The 12,497-nt window shown below is 40.6% G+C and overlaps 1 protein-coding gene across 4 annotated transcripts in view; it reads left to right on the top strand.

Moving 5' to 3' along the window:
• The window catches only part of STAG1 (stromal antigen 1), a 357,281-nt gene that overhangs the window by 200,679 nt on the left and 144,105 nt on the right, over nt 1-12,497 (top strand). For all 4 annotated transcript variants that reach the window (XM_050965354.1, XM_050965355.1, XM_050965352.1 and 1 more), the window contains one exon: nt 5,833-5,912. In XM_050965354.1, the coding sequence (XP_050821311.1) occupies nt 5,833-5,912 (80 nt within the window). The remainder of the gene's footprint in view (nt 1-5,832; nt 5,913-12,497) is intronic.

Genomic DNA, 12,497 nt, shown 5'->3' with positions numbered 1-12,497 from the left:
ACAGTACAATATTTTAATGCCATTATTCATTCAAGGGAATAATATGCCGTTTTATTACCTTAAATAGTTATTCAGACACTTCAGTTGAAGTGCATTGGATTAGATAAAAGAGGAAAACAAGTTTTATTAACTACAAAGTGATTTTAAATGAGCACAAGTAATGAGGCATACAAGTTGTAAATGGATATAAAAAATAATAAAACATTTACTAATGCTTAATTTAACAAACTATATTAGATTAAAGCAGTTTCTCACCATATGTTTCAGTAGATTACTGACCAAACTCTCTGGTCAGGATTTTTCCTCCTCCGATGACTGCTTCCTATGTCTCTTTAGATGCAGTGCATGTGATGGGTAGGGAGAGAAAAGAGGGGTCCCTTAGGTCCCTTTTTATAGTTTAAGTCCCCTTCTTGTAAAACATTTGTGGTTGAGAACCAGTCTTTGTGGAAGGATATTCCTTGCTGGTTTTCTTCACCTGTTTGAGTTTCCTTTGTCTTCCCTTCCTACTTGATGATACTGTTTACTGTTTAAATGCAAATTAAGCAGAGCACACATTCCTTTGTTTAGGACAGACCTGTTTGCTAACCTCTGGGCCGTGCTGGGGAATTTGGAACATGTATTAATAACGCCATGTAGAGGAATCTTATAACTTCACATACAATTTTGTCATACATATTTTACCACAGCAATACTGACCTGTAAATTGTGAGTTTTCAAATGATACCTCACAAGGCATACTTTTGTGCAAAGATTATTACAATAGTATGTAGAGTGTGAATACAGAGGTGTGTTCTGTCACACTTATCTGTACAGTAGCAATTGTTCTTTGAGATGTGTTGGGCACACACACATTCCTTGCCTCTTCCACCTTCCTCTCTACTTTGCATCTTCACTGGATGTCAGTGTGAAGGAATGGAAAAGGAGGCAGTGGCCATACCCCTTTATACTCTCAGCCCCATGCTCAAGAACAGGGGAGCACATGCTGCCTGCTAGTTCTGCTGGCAAAAGCCTCCGACTCAAGCCTCCGACTCAAGAACATTGGGTGCACATGCTGCCACCATAGACTGTATATGGGCATAATCACTTGAGGAGTAAGTATGGGTTAATAACCATTTTTTGAACAAAAATTTAGTCTAGCTGGGTTGGCATGTTGGTCAGTCAAAGAGAATAGTTCACTAATCCGTTAGAAAGAGCAATGTGATCCTGGCAAGAAAACTGCGTTAAAAACAGCACTTCTTTGTGTTTTACACTAATACAATTGAAAAACTCTGTACAAAACCACTGAGATGTAGCTGTCTCAGGGATGGAGGGCAATACAAAGACTGAGACCTGACACATAGCACACTGAACTGCATATACCTTTCTTGCAAAAGGAGTGTAGGTTGTCCTAACAGAGATGTATTATGAGAGTGATTGTTCTTTCATGGAATGTTGCTTACACAAAGTCGTTGGAGCAGCATTTTATCATACTTTGGTTACCACACTAATCTAGTACCTTGTTTGGCAGTCTTATCAAAGAAACAAACTATAAAAGACATATCTATCAATTCACCCCTGCAATATGATCACTTTATTTCAGAGGGAGGCATCTTGATAGGTCAGTGTGGGGAAACTGTCAGAGCTGCTGTATTGCTGCACTGTCTGTGGAGAGATTTCAGTCTCCATTGCTGCTCTATCCACCATCTTTCACCAGTAGATTTAAATTCTCTACTCACAAAATATCTGCTGGGCAGTATAGTGAAAGATTCCCCACATTGCCTCTTCTATACTCTGTCGTTTAGTTTGATCTATCATTAAAATTTCACTAGAGTCCCTTCAAACTGAATTTCTTTGGTGTGGTCTCTTCACTGGTAGAAGAGAATTCGGCCGGCAGGGAGGAAGGCAGATCCCTTATTTATCTCCTGGATACATAGTATCTACTTGGCAGTTCAGGCAAATGCCAAGAAAATCCCAAGAAAACCCTCAAAGCATTCTCCCTAGTGCTTCTTCATGTGATTTGTGCAGTCTCAAGGATTTTCTTGTGGCTACTTCTTCTAATCCAATCTCCTTAAAAAAAGATCTCTAAAGCTGTAAGTCAGTCTGAGAGAGAGACAGACACTCCTGGAAGTCGGAACTAGTCACATGCCCCAGCAGTTTCTCAGAATCATTGGGTATACTTTGATAAATTTTCTCTCTATCATGAAGTTTGAAGAACTTCAGGAACAGATTAATTCTAATGATGTCTTCCTGTTTTGAGGTACTAGGAAAGCTGCTTGGTTTATCAGTCCAAAAATTATTTGGAAACAGCCTACTTCTTCTGGTGCTAAACCTGCTTTGGTTCAAATTGGTACACTTGGTCAAAAGTTCTCAGGAAAATGCATTTCTGCCCCAAATTGAACTCTCTTGCTTCCCCCTGCTCCAAGAAAACACATCTGCATGTGAAATCTGTATTCCTACAAGCAAAATAGAGAAAATGTGAAGGGTTACATGAAAAATAATGTATCTAATTGCCATTCAGTTTTCCTTGGCTGCTTATTATTCATATGTTTCCTGGTCAACTTTTTGCTAGCTCTAGCGGTTCAGTAGGAGTTTTGCTTGTCCATCCCTCATAGCAGGAGAAATCTCTCTAGAGATACCGTGGCTGTTAAGAGTTTAAATGACATAGCCTAGGGTGCTCTGTGTTTGGCCTCTAGTACTCTTTTCACTTCTCTGTTAGCTTGAAGGGCCTTTGTGATTTGACCATTGAGGTGAAAGTGGGGGAGGTGATATCGCTGAGAATGATGGCTCTTCCTTTTCAGAGTTTCTGCCTGAAGAGGTGGTAGATACTATTCCAGTGCTTAGTCAAAGAAGTCCAAGTGTCATTCATCAAGGAAGAACACTTGTTTTCCATCAGGAAATCGCCTATTAAGTATAAACACAAAATGAGACACTGTAGGGATTGTGGGAATTATTCCTTTTGCAGGCCAAATCAAAAGTGCAAGTGTAAAATTTTCGAAAGTTCCTAAGTGACGGAGAGACAAGGTGGATGAGATAATATTTTTTTATTGGATCAACTTCTGTTGGTGAGAGAGACAAGCTTTTGAACCACACACTGCTCTTCTTCAGGTCTAGGAAAATTACTCCGAGCATCACAGTTAAATGCAAGGTGGAACAGACTATTTAGCATAAGTAGTTAGCACATATTATAAGGGACCATACAAGGTAGAGTGGCCCAGATGTGCCCAATTTTGCAGCAACATCAGAAACATTAGCTTTGACTGTGTCAGTTCCTTGTGTTTGTGTAAAGTTCCAGACTTTTCCTTCAGCAACTTCTGTATGGAAAGTGCTAAGAAATGTAGCTTGGCACAAAACTGATAATACTTTCAGCTCCTGTGTGTCCCAGAAGGTCTGGATTAGGGAATTTAGTAGAATCATCTTCTGTGCAAAAATGTCCTTCAGCAAGGACCCAAGCACAGCATAAGCCAACACACTTCAAATTGCTCAGCTTGTTTTATAACAGAGCACTTCAGAAAGAGCTAGAGGTTTCTGATAAGATAGCCGAAACCATGTTATGCTCTAGGAAAAAGCAACTTCTTCACAAACTATACAGTATAGCCAAACTTTTCTGTATGATGCAAGGCTAGGAAGTTTTCATTATAAAATGGGGAAGATCATTTCCATTCTAGACTTTCTTCAAAAACATTTTGATAGAAGTTTGCACCTAGCCACTTACTGATGCAGACCTCTGCCATCAACACTCTTTGGGAAGTCCAGTCAATAGAAGAATAGTTGTCTGATGTTAGTTTCCCATTTCTTAAAGGGAGTCAATCACCTTTCTTTAGCTCCTCTGACAGTGGTCCCTGATATTGTGGCATTTAAAAATTGCTATTAGAGGTTATGTAAACTTTCATTTGATCCTTTGAGGACAGTAGATCTGAATTTCCTTTTCCCTGAAATTATTTTCTTAATGGCCATTTCCTTGGCCAGGACTCAGAGAAAACTGGCAGCACTGAGGTCTCTCACCTTACATCTAACCACTAAGGACAAGATAGTTTGTCATATCTATCCCAGTTTCCTACCAAAGATGTCACTCCACTTTCCACTTAATACAAAATATTTCTTTTCCAAGCTTATGCCATTAACAGCAGTCCACAGAAAAGAATCTCATACTCACATTGGACTTCAAATTCACAGAACTTTCAAATTTTGAAAGGAAATCTCCTTTCTGGAAAATCATTCCACTATTTTCTTCTCTTTGTAGGCACCAAACAATCTTTAGGAGCATCTAGATATAGCAAAGATACCTTGTCCCATTAGGATCAAGGATCACTCCTCTGAAGTGTGATCAGCAAGAGGCAACGCTTCCATTAACAAACTTTTTAAGGCAGCCACTTGAAACTCCTTAAATATTTTTACTAAACACCATATGTTAAAAGTGCAGATGTCTGCTTATGCTTTTGGGTACTTAGAGCCATTGTCCCTTGGAATTCTAGAAGAGCACGGGGACCAGGAATTGCTTTGCTCAATTCATGGCCATTCTTAATTTCACCCCCTAGTCCCTTGTTCATTCCTTTTAGTTAGCTCTCTTTTGTTCTTTCTCAGCCCAGGTATTTTAACAGTAGCATTTCATAAAACCCAAGGTCTGTGCTTGAGTAGGCCAAGTCTCAGAAAACAGATTTTATTTCAGTTTCCCCAGTTTTTCTTTTACTTGAAAATATATCAAGACCCAAAAGAAACTGTGTTTCAGGGATCAACAGACATCTCTGCAGAGAAGGAGGGTATTTGTTTCAATTTGAAAGAAATCAAATTGGGAAAGGAAAGGAAGGAAGCAGTAGAGGAACTCCTCGAATGCGTGAAAATCCTGCCATTGAATTGGCCATTGGTCTGCTGGAATTCACAGAGAGCAGAGATGGATTACTGTTTTGTGGGGCTCTGGGCCAGAGTAAGTGGGAGGCCCCTCCCCATCCCTTCGCCCTGCAGTCCTCCTGCCCCCATGATTCTGCTGGGGAAGAGGGGTCAGGGCATGAGGGCTTGCACTCACCTTCCTGGCACTTCTTCCAGGGTGCGAGTTCGTGGCGCAGGGGCTTCCCCCTCATGAGCACCAGGTGGGTGGAATGGGGCAAGCCCCCGCATCCCAACTCCATAGCCCAGCAGGAGCACTGGGTGGTGTGTGGGTGCCCATTTTGAGGGGCCCCCAGTTGGCCAGGGCCCTGGGCTTGGGCCCCATTGGTCCAGTGACTAATCCGCCATTGACGGAGAGAGAGAAGGAAAATCCATAGTTGTACCACAAAATTCCTCAAATTACTTATAAAAGGCATGTGGGATAATTATTAAGGCCAGGTGGTGGCTTTAAGTCATGGGCATGCAAAGGCCATGCTGCAGCAGCTGCTTGAGGTGAGATTCTGTGCACAATGCTCTTTCACATGCATACATCCTGCCCAAAATGCACTACCGGAGCTCTATTGGTCATTGTGAAGGAGACAAATTGGGGCTACAGCCCTGCCCTCATCCAGCCCAATCCCATCTCCTTTCAGCAGACTGGTACTGAGGAGACACTTGCTCAGAGTAGTGCCTCAGTTCCCCAGCCTGAATTTGCCTGATTTTTACATGGAATGGCAGGAGGGGAAAGTTCCTTGACACATGTTAGCATTCCTGTTGCATGTACAGTGTTAGAATCAGGACATACAGAACCTGGCATATCTATCCCATGAAAGCACATTGTACTAGATGAACTTATCATGGTTGAAAGAAGTCAAATGGTTGTCATGTTTCTGTGGAAAGATGTGTCCATCAAAGACTGTTTATTTTGTAACTTAAATATTCATTTTCTGAAAACGTTGTGTGTTTTGTCATTCTAATACAACTACTTTTCAGGATCGCATTGTATCAATGACACTTGATAAGGAATATGATGTCGCTGTGGAAGCCATTCGATTAGTCACTCTAATACTTCAGTGAGTATTTTTCAAAACTAGCATAATTCACTATGAGAAGCACTTTTGTCAGCAATATGCATCAGGTTTAGATTTCTCAAGTGTATTATGAAGGACTGAAGGTGGATTAAATGTGTAGTAATTTCACTGAGTAATTTTTGGAGAAGTTGAAATAGGATAAATGGCTGCATAAAAATACCCTGGTGAAATTCAGAAATTTACTAATTCCTTGGTGCCAGTAGTTTCAGTGTATCCATTCATACACATGAATGCCAGACTGGCAAAATAGACTGACAGTACAAATAGATCATTTTAACTAAGTTATATTGTTCTCTGGTCTTTTTTTTCTTTTAAATGCAAAAAGCTACTTGTGTGCGAAGTACAGCTGAGAAATTAACTAAACTAAAGTCAGGAAATGCTCTGGTAACCTTAACGTTGCAACTTTAATTCTGTTCTAGTTTCAAGTCAAAGATACAAAAACACAATAGGAAATTTGCAAATTTAAGAATATATTTCATAATGTAAAATGCTGCATCTGTATATGTGCATACACGAATGAAGAAAAACTGCAGTGTCATAATATATTCAGAACTACTGGAAGGATGTTTGTTTAAATTGATTAATAAAAACAAATACACTGAAGCATAAAATGGATGATACATTTTTGTTAAATACACACTGAAAATACCTAATTAAAAAAAAATCAGTATGTAATATTGTTCGTGTGTTCAAGTCTGGCAGAATCTAAAGTTCTCATCCATGGAAGTGCCCAATATTGAATTGGGACCAGTACCTGTTATAATTCAAGAAAAATGACTTTTCAAAATACTATGTTTGTGTGCTGTCACTGTAATATCTGAAACAATAAAGATCATGATTGACATAAAACAAAATTTTGGCACGTTATTGAGTTTTCAAAAAATTTAGATAAAAAAAAATAATTTCCAAAAATTGTGATGACAATTCTGGGCACAACTCTACAGTTAAGGTTGAAGCAGGGATTAATCATCTCTGTTAAATGTTAATGATACAGTGAATCCTTTCAAGATTTATAGTACTCAAAGAATAAGTATAGAATGAATTTTCAAAGAAATCTGATCATTAGTTTGTTGAAATACCTCAACATGTTCAGATTTCTTAAGTTTAACCTTAACTCTGAAGTAAAGATACTCCATGTTAAATTTCCCTGGTTTGTATCTAGGGAAGAAAACATTGGTTGAAAACAGGGATAGGAATGATTAAGGCACTATGAGGTGGGCCATGGTCTTGACTGTATGGTAACAGCAGAGATCAAGCAGGTTTTTGCTGCTAGGAGGAATGTTTCATGAGGCTTGTCCTTTGGGTCATGATACAAAGCCCAGTGAATTAAGTAGGAATTTTTCTATTAACTTCGTTGAGATTTGGATCAGGTCCTTTATGAAGAATCCGAGTAGGTTTCTAGAGCTAACAGATGAGGTTCAAAACTTGCAACATGAGCGGGAATAATGTAGGAAATTAGTGGTAAGTGTCTAGTAAGACAAAGAGGATGGAGCTCGGTTGTTCTCAATGGTGGCAGATGACAGACAAGGAGTAATGGTCTCAAGTTGCAGTGGGGGAGGTTTAGGTTGGATATTAGGAAAAACTTTTTTTCCCTAGGGGGGTGGTGAAGCACTGGAATGGGTTACCTAGGGAGGTGATGGTATCTCCTTCCTTAAAGGTTTTTAAGGTCAGGCTTGACAAAGCCCTGGCTGGGATGATTTAGTTGGGAATTGGTCCTGCTTTGAGCAGGGGGTTGGACTAGATGACCTCCTGAGGTCCCTTCCAACCCTGATATTCTATGATTTTCACTGGAGGATTCCATTAAGGCTTCCATATCGGTGGGGGGGGGGTGGAGCATAGAAATGGGGTTACTGTTGTTGATTTGCATCAGGGTTTGAGGATAGTCCAGAATGTATGAAAGCTGGGAGAAGTGCTACTTGACTCTCTAGGGCTGGGAAATAGATAGCAATCAATATAAATTAGAAATTATGATGTGCAGAAAATAATACATAGGGGAAGTGAAAGACATGAGGGAAAAATCCCTGGCTGGCAGACTATGGACAATAAGGAGTTTTAAAAATATATTAGGAAAAAGGGAAATAATAGCAATGGTGTAGGTCCATTATTAGATGGAGAGGGTAGCATTGTTAATGATGCAGAAAAGGCAGAATGTTGAATACATTTTTTTTCTCTATTTGAAAAGTAGCAGGATGATATACCCATATCTAGGGATGGCATAGCTTGATTTTTTATTTTTTTCTAGTTTTGATAATTTTTATCAATTTTTCTATTTTTTAGAGTTGTGGGTGGTGGGATTGGGGTTAGGGCAGCGCTGCCAGTGGGGCAGCAGGGAGTTCCTAATGCAGCTGAGGGGCATGACACCAGGGCTCAAGGGTAAGGGGAGCAGAGGCCCCTGGTCAGGATTGTAAAGAGGAGGACAAGCCTATCGTCATGGGGACGCTGCCCAGCTGCTGAACATTTCTGGCTCAGGGACTGTTCCCATTCTTTTGGCTGATGAGTGAGGGAGCAGGGCCATGACACATAAGCAGAGGGCTTACCACATGATCCCTGGAAGTGCAAGATGCGGGGAAGGCTGCAGGGTCAGAGCAGAGACCCCCCAGCCAGATCTATGAAGAGGAAGACAAGTCTCTGACCATGGAGGCGAGCATGGAGTCATTCAGCAGTGAGTCAGCCACCTTTGCAGCCGGGGACAACGATGACTCCTCTTCCTCACAGTCCTGGCCAGGATTTCTTTGTTTGCTGAGCCAGGATGTGCACAGTGCCCCGCTCACTGACCAGCCCAAAATACAAGAGCTGTTCTCAGGCAGAAACTGTTCAGCAGTGGCATGGCCAGCTGATGAGTGAAAGCAGGGCTACAGAGAGCTCCCTGCCCTGCCCCAGGAGCTATTAAGTAGTGGGGTGTCCTTCCCCGCGCCCTGTGGTTCCTCTTGTTTCCCCTCCTTTCAGTCTTGGCCAGAAGTATCTGCTCTGCCCTACCAGGACTGCAGCCTCTCCCTGCACCTTGTGCCCGCAGGGATCAGATGTCACCTGCCCTGTGGCCATGCAGGGAGCCCTCTGCAATGCTGCTGTCATAGACGTGCTCACTCATTCTCATGACAGCTTCTGCAGAAAGCTCCCTGCATGGCCAGTGATACACAATCCCTGCAGGCACACTGTTACCATGCGATATTTTTTCATTGATCTCATTGTGTCAGGTGAAATTGAGCTTTACTGACAGATATCTATTAAAATTTAAATCTTCCAAGCCTATCTATGTAATATGAGGATGATGAAATACTTTCCAATCCATTAGTAACTAAGGAAGATGTTAGACAACAGCTACTAGGGATAAATGTTTTAGATCAGCCTGCCTGGATAACTTGCACCTAAGAGTCCTAAAACAGTTGGCTGAGAGATCTCTGGACAGTTAATTTTTAATTAATCTTGGAATACTGGGGAAATTTCAGAAGATTGGAAATTAACTGACATTGTGCAAGTATTCAAAAAGGACAGGTGGGATGACCCAGCTAACTATAGGCCAGGGAATATTACATGACTCATGGACAAAATAATGGTAAAACTGATACAGGATTCAATTGATAAAAAAAATTAAAAGCTAGCATATATTAATGCCAGTCAAGATGGTTTTATGGAAAATAGGTCTTGTCAAACATACCTGATTTCATTCTTTGATGAGATTGCAAGTTTGGTTGCTGAAGTTAATTGTGTAGGTACATTTGACGCGATATTCTAATTAAAAATTAGTACTATGCAGTATCAGTAAAGCACACATTAGGAACTAGATAACTGATAGATATCAAAAAGCAGTTAATGCAGAATCTTCGTTTAATGAGGGTGTTTATAATGAGGTTCCACAGAGATCAGTAGCCTATTCCATGTTTCTTCAGTAATCTGGAAGTAAGCATAGTATTACTACTGATAAAATATGTAACTGGCACAAAGACTGGTTGATCGGTAAACAGTTATGAGGAGAGGACAGACATACTGAGGGTTTCATCTGTGCAGCAAGGAAAACTCACGACTCCCTCGTGCCAGCTGCCTTGTGCTTGTGGGTTTGGGCTGCAGGGCTCTTTCATTGCTTTGTAGACTTCCAGGCTTGGAGTGGAGTCCAAGCTCTGGGACCCTCCCACCCTGCAGGGTCATAGAGCTTGGGCTCCCACCCAAGCCCGGAAGTCTATACAGCAATGAAACAGTCCCACAAGCCAGAGTCACTTAGCATGGACCAACTGCAGGTTTTTCTTTGCTGTGTAGACATATCTATAGTGATCTGGGTCAGTTGGTACACTGGGCCCACTCAAACAAAATTTGTTTTAATACAGCCAAATTCAAGGTCATACAGCTTGTAGCAAGGAATGCAGGTAATACCTACAGAATGGGGGATTATATCCTGGGAATCAGTGGCTCTGAAATGCATTTAGAGATCATAGTGGACAAGCAACTATACATTAACTCTCGGTGTAATATTGTGGCAAATAGGACTAATACAATCCTGGGATATATAAATAGGGAAGTAATGAGTAGAAGCAGGAAGGTGATTTTACCTCTGTACACAGCATTGGTGAGACAGATACTGGAATAATGCATACAGTTCTGGTGTCCACATTTTAAAATGATGATGAAAAACTGGTGTGTGGAAAAGAGCTACCCAAAAAAAAAAAAAAGGAATTCCTCACAATAAGGGACTTAAGGAAGTTCAATCAGTTCAGCTTATCAAAAAGAAGATTGAGAAATGGCTTGATTACAATGTACAACTACCTTTACGGAGTGAAAATATTGTGTACTGACGGGCTCTTTATCAGAGGAAGGCATAACAAGATCCAGTATCTGGAAGCTGAACGCAGATAAATTCAAATTCAAAATTAGGCACACATTTTGAACAGTGAGGGTGATTAACCACTGGAATAAAATATCAAGGGAGTGATGGATTCTCTATCTCTTGATGTCTACAAATCAAAACTGGGCTATCTATCTGGAAGATACAGTTTAATAAAACACAGGTTATTGGATTCAGTACAGATTTGTAGATTCTGAGGCCAGAAAGGACCATTGTGATTACCTAGTATGATCTCCTGTATAACACAGGCCGTAGAACTTCCCAGAATAATTTCTTCAGCATATCTGTTAGAAAAACATCCAGTCTTGATTTCAAAATTATCAGTGATGGAGAATCCACCGTGACCTTACCTGTGGTAGAGAATCTACCATGACCCTTGGTAAATTGTTCCAATAGTTAATTACTCTCACTTTTAAAAATTTATGCCTTATTTCCAGTCTGAATTTGTCTAGCTTCAACTTCCAGATATTATATCATATTCTACCTTTCTGTGCTAGAATGAAGAGCCCATTATTAAATATTGGTTCCCCATGTAGAGATTTAGAGACTGTAAACAAGCAACACTTATCCTTCTCATTGTGAAATGAAATAGCTTCAGCTCGTTGAGTCTATCTCCAGAAGGCTGGTTTTCTAATCCTTCAACCATTCTTGTGGTTTTTCTCTGAACACTTCAGTTTATCAGCATTCTTCTTGAATTGTTGACACCAGAACTGGACACAGTTTTCCAGCAGTAGTCACACCAATACCAAATACAGTTATAACTTCTCTACTCCTCTCCAGATTTCCCCCGTTTATGCATTGCCAGAAGCTGGGAATGAATGGCAGGGAATGGATCACTTGATGATTACCTGTTCATTCCCTCTGGGGCACCTGTCATTGGCTTCTGTTGGAAGACAGGATACTGGCCTAGATGGACATTTGGTCTGACACAGCATGGCCGTTCTTATGTTCTTATGATCCCGTTAGCCCTTTTGCCACAGCGTCACACTGGGAGCTCATGTTCAGCTGATTATCCACCAGAACCGCCAAGTCTTTTTTATAGTCACTGGTTCCCGTGCTAGAGTGCCCCAGGGATGTCTGTGTGGAATCTTTTGTTCTGTGATATACAGGAGGTCAGATGATTTAGCGGTCCCTTCTAGCCTTATACTCTATGGATTATCAACAATGTTGCCAATGTCAAGAGAGGAAAAATCATGATTTAGACCCCAAATAATCAGCTGATTGACATAGGAAGAGCTCTGTCCCACCCCTATGCCAAAGTGTGTGGGGGAGGTGCACATTGCCCTCCTCTCTTCATACAGCTAAGGAATTCTCAGCTGGCCATTTACAGCAATCTAGAGCAGTGCAAAGGAAACAGTTCAAAATGGAGATTCTGGCCCCAAGAGTTTTATCTTCATGCAAAAGGTATTGTGATTAAATCACTCTTTTGGTTTTGCTTTTAAGTTCAGGGTTTTTTTAAATGGTTAACTCAGACAGGTTAAATGGATTTTGAGCACACTTTCCAAAAAATAGTTTATTTTTGGCTGAATCTATGTGTGGGGCATCTCAGCCCAAAAGAAATTTTCTGGGAGAAATTAACGTTCAAGTGTAAATGAACATTTATAATGCCTTCTCAGTTTGAACTACAGCATTAGCTGTAACTATTTTTGTAAATTCTGAAATGTGTACACTTCAATAGAAGCAAAATTTTAGATTTTTTTCCCCAAAGGAACCCTCTTAAAGTATTGGCAAGT

Source organism: Gopherus flavomarginatus, chromosome 8 (assembly GCF_025201925.1).
Source record: "Gopherus flavomarginatus isolate rGopFla2 chromosome 8, rGopFla2.mat.asm, whole genome shotgun sequence".
Taxonomy (NCBI): Eukaryota; Metazoa; Chordata; order Testudines; family Testudinidae; genus Gopherus; species Gopherus flavomarginatus.
This window is presented reverse-complemented; position numbering and strand designations above follow the sequence as displayed.